Source organism: Siphateles boraxobius, unplaced genomic scaffold (genome assembly GCF_051911475.1).
Source record: "Siphateles boraxobius isolate OS27281-9 unplaced genomic scaffold, OSU_SipBor_1 41, whole genome shotgun sequence".
Lineage (NCBI taxonomy): Eukaryota > Metazoa > Chordata > Actinopteri > Cypriniformes > Leuciscidae > Siphateles > Siphateles boraxobius.
This window is the reverse complement of record NW_027509042.1, coordinates 36,367,088-36,379,673: the sequence shown is the minus strand read 5'-3', so window position 1 is coordinate 36,379,673 and position 12,586 is coordinate 36,367,088. Positions and strand designations below refer to the sequence as shown.

Sequence of the window (12,586 nt, the reverse complement as noted above, 5' to 3'; positions counted from 1 at the left end):
TCAGATAGAGCAGGGGGAAAAAGCTTTCTTTAACAAAACACATTCTACAGTTGATAAAGCTTCTAAAGCAAACTGTTATGACCAGCAATACTTGTCATTTTCTGACACCATCTTAAAGAAAAACACTCACTCTGAACTCTATTTCACACCTGCGTGACCTTTTCCAACTCTGCGATTTTCCATCTCTTCCTGTTTCAAGCCAGGCGGGGTGCTGGAAGATAAGGCCACAATTAGTGTGTTATTTTGGAGTCATGCAAATGACTTCCAGTCTATAATGGACTGACTCTGCTGCTCTATAAGTGTCAGCACTATCCTCAATGGAAGACTGTAACAGAACTTCAGGAATATCTCTCCACTTATAAGTTGCACATTCACACATGCACAGTGTGTATTAGCTCTTTTGTAACCAAAGACAAGCAGGATGTGGCTATTTTGAGTCCTTTTGCTGAACATACCCTATAAAAAAGGATTTAATGGGTTCCTAATTTTGTTTTGGAGGTCTCTTACAATAGGTTTACATGTATCCAAGGTTAAAAAACCCTTTCATTTTCTCATAATATACACATCACCTCATTTCTCAAAGAGTCTGAAAATGGTTCTTTCAAAGATTCAGTTTCTCTAAACCTCTCGTATTAGAGAGCTTACAATGCTCTCATTGGTCAGATGGCCCAGTCTGTTATGATTAGTCTACCGCTTACAGCGTGTGTCAGAAATGAAACACCTTTTACATATCTGAATTTCTGCTCTGGAGGCTTTTCCGTTGTTTTTTCCATATCAATTTAAGTGCGAGTCCTCATCCCTTTAAAGTGCATTCAAAGTGGATTCGCAGCACTTAAAACAGCATCTTCTCAACAAAACTCTTTCAGGCCTCAGCTACAACTGCAGTGTTTGGGGGCGGGGCAAAGAAGACGTTGTTCGCGGTGCAGCCAATGAAAACCATAAGTGAGCATTATGCAAATTTGTTACGTAGGTACAGTATGTTACGTTACAGGAAGTGAGACTGGAATTGCTGCCGACTCATTTCAACAGTTCAGATTCGATTATTTCCTTTAGGATTCAATAACTTTAGGCAATTTGATGATTAAAACTTTGCAGACATTACATTCACAAACAGCTATATATTCAAAAAGAGCATAATAGGGGCACATACTTTCATGTTTAACAGGTTATTTCAAAATGTTCTAGTGATTAAGTATGTTTGTGAGCTGTTTTAATACATAAAAATGAATCAAAATAAAACATGTCTTAAAACTAAATCCATAACATGATCCTATAATGGGAACCCATAACAGGTTCTATACATATGATGAACTCTTTAAGGTTCTATAATATAGAAAATTGTCATGCTAAGAGTGCATTCTAGTTTAGACTATTTTGTTTTTGGAAGCATTCAAATCCAAGCGCACCATTGGTATTATCTGTTTGTAGTGAAGTATCAGTTTAGTGTAGAACAGGCTTAAGGGTGTCTGCGCCAAGGACAATCCAATACACAGGCAACACCAACGGCATGCTTAGAGCAAGCATCAGACAACATGCACTTGTCTAAACGCTGCAAAAGCACATCCTGACTGTTAGCGTAGCACAACTGCTTCACGCTACACAAGGTTTTCCTTCAAGACAATTGCTTCTATGCCTTAATGGCCTACAGAAATAATTACACCGCTGGAAGAGGATTGACGAAGCATAATGAAATGTGATGAAATGTGTCCAGACAGCTTCTAATGATGTCACTGGTGAGAATGACACATAACAATTGGAATAATTCGAGAGGAATTTTACCACCACCGGCACTGCAACTAAAAACGCCCTCTCTGACTCTTGAAAGTCTGACTATTTGTTTACTAAATAGATTCATCGGCACAGTGGGAGGCTAATGGCAGGTTGGGAAGGTCCAATCAGTAACTACTATTCCTCTCATGTGATAATCACTAGATGGCAGAGTTCGTCAGAGTGATGCTTTTAAAAGCCCTGACATTAAACATTCTTGTCCCCAGAGATTAGAAAGAGAAATCTGTACCAACAGATAAATATAACCATCCAACTTGCCATTTAACTTACAATAAATAAATCTGAAATGCATATCATACATTTTTGGTTTTAGATCATGTTTTAGCAGAACTGCTCTCAGATATTTGTTAACAGTCACCATGATTTTGCCAAGTTAGAAATATTCCTGGATTGATCCTGGAACAACATTCCTGTCAGAAAATTAAGTCCCTAAAATCAGAGGACAATGATAGGTGAATAACACTGGCGTAGAAGCGCCTAACTCTAATTGTAAGCTAACTTGACATAAGCTGTAAACTCGTCCCTGAAATCTGATTGGTTGATTGGAATGATGTTCCAGGAACAACAAAGATGTTGATCCAGGAACATGTTGTACTTAGTGAAATCATGTTCACCATTATATAAGTAAAGACAAAATATATTATTTTAATATGAAATATATAACTGTTCATACTGACAGTATACACAACCTGCCTGGTATTTGTGTAAATCGTGTTAAAATGCAAGACACATTTTAAAATATGCACAGCTTTTAAAGAAAATGGCAATTTTGTTCATAAAAGGAAGATATTACATTACAGCAACGCACATATTTATATGTTATTGCCAGATGAGTCATGCATCATAGGTATTTTTAACAGATTTGAACATCTACCGGATCAAAATCACCATACGGCTGTAAGATACTCTGCAATCATTTCAGATTCCTCTTTTGCCTTGTTTCTATCTCTCCTGAGTCTCTCCATATGTCATATTTCTGTACTCTTCCATAAAGCTTTTATTCATAATACAAAGAGACACATATAAATGTCATTGCCAATAGGAATCGTGCATCATCACACTGTAAAAGGTGATTTTTCAAATACAACAAAGATTATTGGAGTATGTTATAGGTAATACTACTTTGTTTTTTCTACTTCAAAATTTCATATTTAATTTAATGTTAATGAACATACACCAATTTTTATATTTTTCACTTAGAACTGATAAAAATCATAAGGTTAGGGATGTATTAAAATACATAGACATTTTGCTTTGTTGTTTTTTTTATCCTGCAATCGTTTCAGACTCCTCTTTTGCCTTGTTTCCATCTTTTCAAATCTCTCCATATGGCAAATTTCTTCCATCTGTAGCTTTTATTCATTTTTACGTTACATTAAGGCACAACTATGAATGCTATTGCCAGATGAGTCAAGCATTATACACTGTAAAAAAATTTTAAAAAAAATTCCAAGTTGTAAATGAAACAAAGATTATTCAAGTATAATTTGCAAGAAAATGCTATTTCCGTTTTTCATGCTTACTTGCCATTTTTGGTACTTTACAATAAAGTTGTATATGTTAATGCTAACAAATGAAACCTTATTGTAAAGTTAGTGAAATCTACTAGCAATTTTTGAGTGAAAATGGTTTCTACTCCAAATAGGTATTATATTTAAGCATATTTTCACTTCTTCCTGATTAACATCAACATAAGGTTGAGCTTCTATTAAAACAGTTTGCTTTTTTATCTCTCTGCAATTGCTGAATCTCTCCATGCATATGACAAATTTCTGTACTCTTCCATCTGTACCTTGTTCTACCCATAACCACCCACACTACTTCTTCTTCTCTCTCTCTCTCTCTCTCTCTCTCTCTCTCTCTCTCTCTCTCTCTCTCTCTCTCTCTCTCTCTCTCTCTTTTTTTTGCCTCCATCCCCCTCCACCACTGAGGGAAGCAAGCGCTCAGTGAAAGCATTTGAAGAGAGCGCATTTCAATGTGCACAGTAACACCCAGACAGGAATAGCACTATGTCCTCCCTCTCTCTCTCTCTCTCTCTCCTGGATAGGTCTGATGATTCATATACACATATGGTGATACAGGACAGAGAGGACATATAAAATAGTACTACTCAAAACAAAAGGCCCTTGTTTGACGGACTCACTCCATGAGGTGCATTGTGGGATGTGTGTACATTGCACAGACCCTGTTTACCTGCTGTTGATTAAAAGGGCAAGGTTTGAGAAGATCTAAGCACCCTCCATGATCGATTCTCCCTCCCACTGCTGAATGCTTCACAAAAGGGGCTTTTAGGACTTAATTCGCCTGATATCTAAGAGCTTTGATGCTAAGTGCATGTTCAAGACACATTTAACCCTGAAAGAGCATGAGATATAACATGAGATGTGGTGATTTCAAAGCAAAATGAATACTATAGTTGAAGGACCACTATATATAGTGCCAGTACAGTCAATTGCATGGATTTTCACCTAACAGTGTGTAAACAGAAGAATATTAAAAAGATTATCTATAACGGCCACATTGCACACCCCCTCAGTGGCGTCTAATGGAAATATTGCTCCCATATATTTCCATGGTAATCCTGCTGTTCTATATCCATATGTTTACATGGACAACACTCATTCCTGAGGGTTTATGTGGTTTCATTAATTATGGATTTCCATTTTCTAGTTAAACCCAACTGTGAGCCACAGCATAGTGCTTCAATATGTGCTTCAAATTTAACCACATTGGGTTGATTGGGTTGTTTCGCTTGATTAAAATGTGTAAACCGGATCTTGTATAATCAACATGGCTGTAATTATTACACTATTCCTGCATTACATGTTCACACAACAGTAAAGAGAACAGCCAGTGGGACCCCCCTTCATTTTGACACATTTCAGGAGCAACTCTGCCCTCTGCTGCATGTGTGACTGCAGACTAAAAAATAGGCTCAATTCTGTTTTCAACTAATTATAGTCTTTAGTAATTGCATGCAAAACACATTTAAAAAATAATGAAAATCACATTTAATACTTCAAAGCCAAATAAAATAATACTAATTCAACAAACTAATGCAAAAGATATTTAATTAGTTTTCTGTTGCGCCAAGCCACTTTAACATGTATTCTGACCTAACATCTAGTTATAGTGCTTATTTTTAATTAGCAGTAAGGGATCTATTAATGAATAGTATTTTTTTTCTTTCAATTACACTAAAAGTATTGATTAAATAGTTGCAATAAGTATTCCAATAGTGACAAATGACAATTCCACTGATTCTGATAACTACTCCAGTTTAACTGTAATACTATTTTGGGTACAAATCTCTTATTATTAACTAGTCCAATAGTTAGGCCTACACTGTAAAAAAAAAAATTGCTGCCTTAAAGTCCCCCTGTGGTGAAAATCAAGCTTTTAAATTGTTTTAATTTTTTCTGTGGTGTTTTTAATGTGCTTTAAGACATATCATATTCAGTTCAATTCAAATTTATTTGTATAGCGCTTTTCACAATGCATATTGTTTCAAAGCAGCTTTACAGAAAGTGCATCTCAGAAATGTACATAGAAAAATACAGTTAGTTAATCATGTATTAATTCAGGGCATAACATATCGCCGGCTTTGAGTCGTCTCTTCAGAGGCGTCGAGTCATCATATGCAAATTAATAAGTCAACACCATTGCTGAGTGTTTTCTCCTTAAAACTGCAGTGAAACAAAGACAGTCTCAAAAACGTGGTTTGAAATTCCTGGTGTTTCTGACGTCCCAAACTACCTTGTAACCAAGCACATCAACTTGTGATCGTCAACGAGTGGATCTCTCAGCTGGTGCGAGTGAGTGGAGGCGGGGCTAATTTGCATATTCATAGGATTCTAAATGAAGCAAGGGGGTGTAGAGTGACATTCAAGGCAGTTGGAGGAATGAATATTTTTTTCCCAAAGAAAAAACGTTTAAATGTCATATTGATGATCAAATATTAGTTTTAAGGGATAAAATGATTGACTACAGGGGGACTTTAAATTTTTAAGTGCAATCAACTTGGATGTTGAAGTCATTTCAACTTAAAGGTGCTCAAAGCGATGTCACACGTTTTTTAGGCCAAAACATTTTTTGTCACATACAGCAAACATCTCCTCACTATCCGCTAGCTGCCTGTCCCCTGAACACACTTTAAAAAAACACAGTCTCTGCAGACACCCCAGGTTCCACAAACGGCAACAAAAACAAACTGGGCTAACCCGCACCACGAAACATAACAAACTGTTCCAGCCAATGACCGACAAGAAGGATTTGGGGGTGCGGTTTGGGGGGTTAGTGCGCGGATGAGGAGGAGGGAGGGTCTAGCTAGCCTTCGTTTTGTTTGACAATACTTAAAACGTCAACAAGAAGTGATGTCACCCGACATCGCTTAGAGCACCTTTAAACTACATTAAACTGACTTTTGACATTAAAAAAATTGCCAAATCTTGTATAACAAAGTTGAAAATTGCTTAACTTATTTTACAATCTATTCCAGCTTTAGTATTATATGTATGAGAGGGTATTATAAAAAAAATTCTTTCCCAATTTTTACTAGTTACATTTATTAGTTACTAATTGCTTTTTTACTTGCTATAATAGTCAGAATGGTTACTTTATCGTTCAATAGTTCAGTTAAAAATCTTACTAACATTAAAGATGCAATATACATGTTATTTGTCAAATAAATAAGTAATTTTGAATAGTTACAAAGAATAGTTAGTTATAGTATAGTTATAAAAGAATAACAGTATAGTTATAAAAGAAAAAGTATTATATATTTACTATGGAGCTTCCAGTTACACTTAGATTGCATAACCCGAAGTGATGTCTGAATTACATTCATACAATTTAATGGCAACATTTCCATTTTGTTCCCAGTAACAATATAACAGTTATTTGTCACTACTGACAAAGTGACTAGCAAAGAAATAACTAGACTACGAGTGATTAAGTATTGATTAACTCATACACATTCCTCACTATTGGAATGAATATGAACAGTTACTACTGACTATTAAAAAATAAGTATCGCCTACTAAGCATAAGGAGAGATAGGCCTATTAGTTAGTTTAAATAAATAAATATTACGTGACTTTAAATGTGGTTGGTAACAGTTAACTTTTCAACAAGTTCATACCGGCATCGTTTTCAGATTGTGTCAAAGGGGGCGCAATACGAACGAAAAGCCCTGTAAACACTGAACTTCTCAGGAGTCATACCCCTGTCCTCTGTACACCAGAGCCCCTAATTACCTCCACAACAGGTCCGAGAACAGCCATCCTCTCTACTGCATGTCGGCCCACAAATTCTGTCAAGATCTTGTTTGCTCTTGTGACTTTACAGAACTGAAGGAAACTTTTACTGAAGTATTTTCGCACGCACCTGCTCCTCTCTTCCAGGGGAGCCCGGAGAGTAGTTCAGAATGAATTCAACAGTTTTCAACGACACGGAGAGTGCTTTGTTTTCCAACAGAAGCAGCGAGAGCTTTCTGTCGTGCTGTAACGTGTCTTCAGTGGTAACGGACAGCGGGTTTGTGTCCACGACGCTGGACGAGAGCAGTGTGTTCATCGTGCGCGCGGTGCAGATCGCGGTGATGTGCGTGCTCGCGCTCACCGTGGTCTTCGGCATCTTCTTTTTAGGCTGTAACCTGCTTATTAAGTCCGAGGGCATGATCAACTTTCTGGTCACGGACAGAAGACCGTCAAAGGATGTCGAAGCGGTCATCGTTGGATCGTACTAGTGCGTAAAAGTTTGATGGTCAGATGGGACGCAAGCTTTGGTAATGTGCGAAACAATCCGTATTGTCCTCCTGGAACGAAGAGAGGTTCTTCCCTGACGGTAGAAGAAACTGGCACATTGCATTTATGATTCAGTATTCTTTTTTTTTTTTACTGGGAAAAGTGCAGTTTGTGAGGAGAGTAAAGGTGAAAATGTGCCGTGAGACCTGGTGACTGAAATTAATATAAACTCAAAAAGTGTAAAATATCTCTCTGACATGGACTGTTTGGCTATGGACCATGAGTAGCCTAATGTTGATGTGATTATTAATGCTTGTAGAACAAACTGCTGTTTTCAGATTTTGCTAATTTATGTGGGTAAATAGGCTACTGCATGTATTTTGATAATAATAATTTTGTGTAACAAAAGCACTTCTTAATGCTTGATATTGACGTCTATTTTGTTCAACATTCAGTGACGCGTATTTGTTCTACTACACTATGTTCTCCAATTAATTTACTGTTCAATTACTTTTTGAAAATTGTATATATTGTCCAGCAAAACTGATTTGCACTGTGGTTTATGGGTCAATACTGTATTATGTTTAAAAAAAAAACCTTGTGGAACTTTATTACAGTGACATCAATTTGAAACGGATAAATGTAATGTGTCACTTTGACCTCAAAAGTTTTTTTTTCTAATAATAATTATATACAAGACAAATACAAAACATCTGAATCATTATTACATTGTTGTCCTTTTCTGCAGAAGCAAATAACACTATGAGTGTGTCATCAGATGGAAAGGGGAATAATAATACAGTTATTTTCTTTGGCGAATAATCTCGCATATATTAACAAAATTAGATCAATAGCGTTCATCCACCATGGAATAATATGTGGTCCAAATGTCTGAGAACACTAATGTAAATGCTTCCAATTTCGTTCTTCCTTTACAAAAGAAAAAGATAATATATATTATAAAATATTTTTCAACAGTTATATTATCAATAAGGTTTTTTTTAAATAAGTGAAACAATTTAATTAATAAATTAATCTTAAATACTCATGTTCATTTTACACCGAAGTTCTTTAAAAGTTTTCTATATCCTAAAACTAGATCCAAAAACTAAAACTATTTAAGTCAGAAGGACTCCTTAGCAACAACCATTTTATTATGGGTATGTCATTTTGCACTCGATTGCCAAAAAGGGGGGCGACTGGTAAGGGGTTAAAAGGAAATCCTGGATATGTAATGCAGTCGGACTTTTGGTCCCTAGTGTAGATACAGACCACACCGCAGTAATATTGCATGCTAAAAAGACTCTACCTTTCTTTCAAATATTTTATTAACATTAGAAAAAAACAACCTAAAGTATGCATCCAAACTCTTATAACTTGTAGAACAACTACATCATTTACTTAACTTAAACTAAGATGACAATCAGTTTACTTACACGACACACATCTTTTAACCAGTACAGATCACCCCATTACCTTAACCTTGTCCAGAGCAGTGTTTGTATACATTAGGCATATTTTCTCTCCTCTACACACATCAGTGCGTACACACTGGGTGGGGGACCAGTTGCAACAATTTTAAAGTAGGCCAGTCCTGCAGGAATTGGGCTACACTGAGTGTTCATAACTTTTAGCTTATTTTTCCATTTTATTTATTTCCAGTGAATAATTTCAGGGCTTCAGCTTAGGCAACATTTCGCATTTAAGATTTTCAACAAATAATTCTATTTTATTTTAGCTTTATTTAAAATAACAGAAATGTTTCTAAAAGTCTTAGCTTTAATTAATGACAATAACACTATTTAGTGTTTTTTTAAAATCTCCTAAATATTAGGGGTGAATGTTTAGTAATGTAATAGGCTATATAAAAAACAATCAATAGACAGCCTGAAACAGGAAATATTATGTGGAGTCTAAACTTACTGCTCTGATTCTAAAATTTGGTTTCACGGAGCTCTTCGTGTGGAATCAGACCAAGGCTAACATCAGATATTTTTATCTCATTCTAGCCAGTATCCAAGCAACACACACAATCTCTGTTTTCATTCAACTTGTCCAACTCCATATCCAACACAAAGCCAAAACGAGGCAGATTCCAGGCTATTGTTGATTGAAAAAACGTGAGCTTTCTCTCTTTGTTTGGTTTGGTTTTGTGATGGCGGAGTTCATGGTGCAGAGACTGAGATGATTGCATTAAAGAAGTCAGGTCTAATGCCATCACCAGATCAGTGGGTAAAGAAAGACAGATGGAAAACACTAAGCGAGGGGGAAAAGGCCAAACACTGAGCTGGCCCATTAACTGCCTTGATGGATTTGCAGACTAAAACTTGGAAGAGCATCTGCTGGCTCAATTCGTTCCATGGATTTGTCACCTTATACAAAGCAAGCCAAATTAACTGATATTAAAATTTTCAGCTCATGCTGTGTTGTTGTCGACGTTGCATCATTTCTAATACTACCAGCAAAACAGTATTTTTTCCTCTCAGATCTTTACTTATTTAGCCAAAGCTATTTTTCCTATTCCCTCATCTTCTGTTCCTGTCCTTTTTACAAATGGAGAAAGTGTTATTACCATTTTATACTATAATTATAAGTTTATTGAGGGGACATTATATAAAAGCATGTGATTTTAGTTTTTTTTAAATTATTTTAATTTCAAAGTTTTAATTATTTAAGCTAAATGTTTTAAATTTAAGTAAGTAATTTAGTTATGTGCTTTTGTCAGTTTATTATCCTTTTTTTATATTTCCCTTTAGGTTTAAATTATTTTTTATTTCAGTTTTAGTTATCATTTCAGTTAATAATTTTATAGTTAATAAATTAATAATTTTCAACTTAAACTTATTTTAGTTTATTGCCAAAGAAATATTTCTAAAAACGATTATTTATTTTAGCTTTATTTCAATGAGTTTTAGTTAATGTCACTAAATATTTCCCAATGGCCTGTATACAAATTCAAACATTTTCCAACAGTCTTGCACGCTAACATCAGAGAATTCACCATTTTACATAAGCTTATCAATAATAATCAACCACCGATATGTTTGTGATGGCATGCTTGCAGTTCCATTAGTTTAAGCCCAGGCCTGAAACTTCATCACACCTTTCTGAATTGCAGCAGTTATTAGTTTGTATTGTGTATTTGCAGGTTGTTGTTTTTTTTGTCCTCGTACGAGCATCAGACAGATCACGAGTCAATTTTGTTAGACGGACATAGCGAGCCGTGGGTGTAATTTTTTATTCCGTAGAATGATTACATGTCTCGCTGCCCTTTCATGAAAACTAGCCTTGAGGCTGACAAGTAAAAAGGCGTCAAAGTGAATGCTTTCATATTGACTGCCACTCACATTCACATCTGCACCCTTAGGCCTTAACTGCGATCTTTATAAGCGCTCACCCGCAAACTGCAAAACAGACATTTCTATTAGGTTCATGTCTTTGTGAATTGCAGCACATTATGATTTTATTTGGAGGCCTTTTCCCCATTTCACGAGAAAGGATATAGGCAAGCACACATCACATAACTAGTACTAGTGTGAAAAATGAAAAACAAAGCAGAAAAATAACAATTTATTATTTAAACTGCAAATTTATTGCTTTTTGCATGAATAAATTCTTACAATATTCATTCTGCTATCGTTAATCGACACAATATCCCACCTCTAAGCAAAGAATATTCCAGTGTAGTTTTTACATCCCTGATTATTTAAATGGAAGACAAGAAAGCAAACCGGTCAACCTCCAAGTAACGTGGTTTCAGGGCGGAATATTGTGCATTGTCTGTGACAGTTGCACTGCACAGCTGAAGGTGATTGGGATGGTTTACTTCTGACAGAACTTCAACACCTCAACAGAAACAGCATTAAAAGAGACACATTGTTACAAAGTTGTGCAAGTACATGTTTTGTAAGGCTAAAAAACACAAACACATGGAGTGTGGTCAGGCATGCACACAAAAATCTCTCTTACCTTAAAATACCCGACTAATGTATGTGCAACAGGTTTTGAAGTGGATAAACTACTTCTGGAAATTAATTTAAACAACAAACAAGAAACAAGAAATAAAGGGATAGTTCAACCAAATTAAAATTCTGTCATTAATTACTCACCCTCATGTCGTTCCAAACCCGTAAGACTTTTGTTCATCTTCGTAACACAAATGCAGATATTTTTGATGAAATCTGAGAGCTTTAAGTCCCTCCATAGACAGCTACGCAACTGACACTTTGACGCTTCAAAAAGTTCATGAAGAGATCATAAAAAATCTATATGAATTGAGCGGTTTATTCCAACATTTTCTGAAGAGACAAGATCGCTTTATATGATGAACAGATTGAATTTAGACTCTTATATTTATATATAAACATTCATCAACAACTCACACATCAGTTGTGGTAAACAAATTCAAGCATGTTCGCTTCATGTGCGAAAACCAATGAGGTTCATTCTCGTGTGTTGCGCAGCACGTTTGAGCTTCCGCAAGAACCAAGGAGGTTCATTCTCGTGTGTTGCGCAGGACGTTTGAGCTTCCGCAAGAACCAAGGAGGTTCATTCTCGTGTGTTGCGCAGGACGTTTGAGCTTCCGCAAGAACCAAGGAGGTTCATTCTCGTGTGTTGCGCAGCACGTTTGAGCTTCCGCAAGAACCAAGGAGGTTCATTCTCGTGTGTTGCGCAGCACGTTTGAGCTTCAGCAAGAAACGAGGAGGTTCATTCTCGTGTGTTGCGCAGCACGTTTGAGCTTCCGCAAGAACCAAGGAGGTTCATTCTCGTGTGTTGCGCAGCACGTTTGAGCTTCAGCAAGAACCGAGGAGGTTCATTCTCGTGTGTTGCGCAGCACGTTTGAGCTTCAGCAGGAGGTTTGTTCTCGCGTGTCAAGCAGGTTCAGTTGAGCTTCTGTTTATGTTAGCTGATCAATGTGTATATTTGAATAAAAGCCTAAATTAAATCTTTTCATCATATAAAGCGATCAAGTCTCTTCAGAAAATTTGGACTAAATTTCAGACTCCCTGAACTTTTTGAAAGCGTCAAATTGTCAGTTGCGTAGCTGTCAATGGAGG

General features: G+C 36.2%; 1 protein-coding gene across 1 annotated transcript; it reads left to right on the top strand.

Moving 5' to 3' along the window:
- The first annotated feature begins 7,213 nt into the window (after nt 1-7,213).
- Nucleotides 7,214-7,531, top strand: rprmb (reprimo, TP53 dependent G2 arrest mediator candidate b). Its single transcript, XM_077199911.1, has one exon. It carries the CDS (start codon nt 7,214-7,216, stop codon nt 7,529-7,531), a length of 318 nt encoding a protein of 105 aa, XP_077056026.1.
- Nucleotides 7,532-12,586: the final 5,055 nt, after the last annotated feature.

Coding starts and splice junctions, on each gene's coding strand:
- rprmb (XM_077199911.1), top strand. CDS start 7,214: ATGAATTCAACAGTTTTCAACGACACGGAGAGTGCTTTGTTTTCCAAC.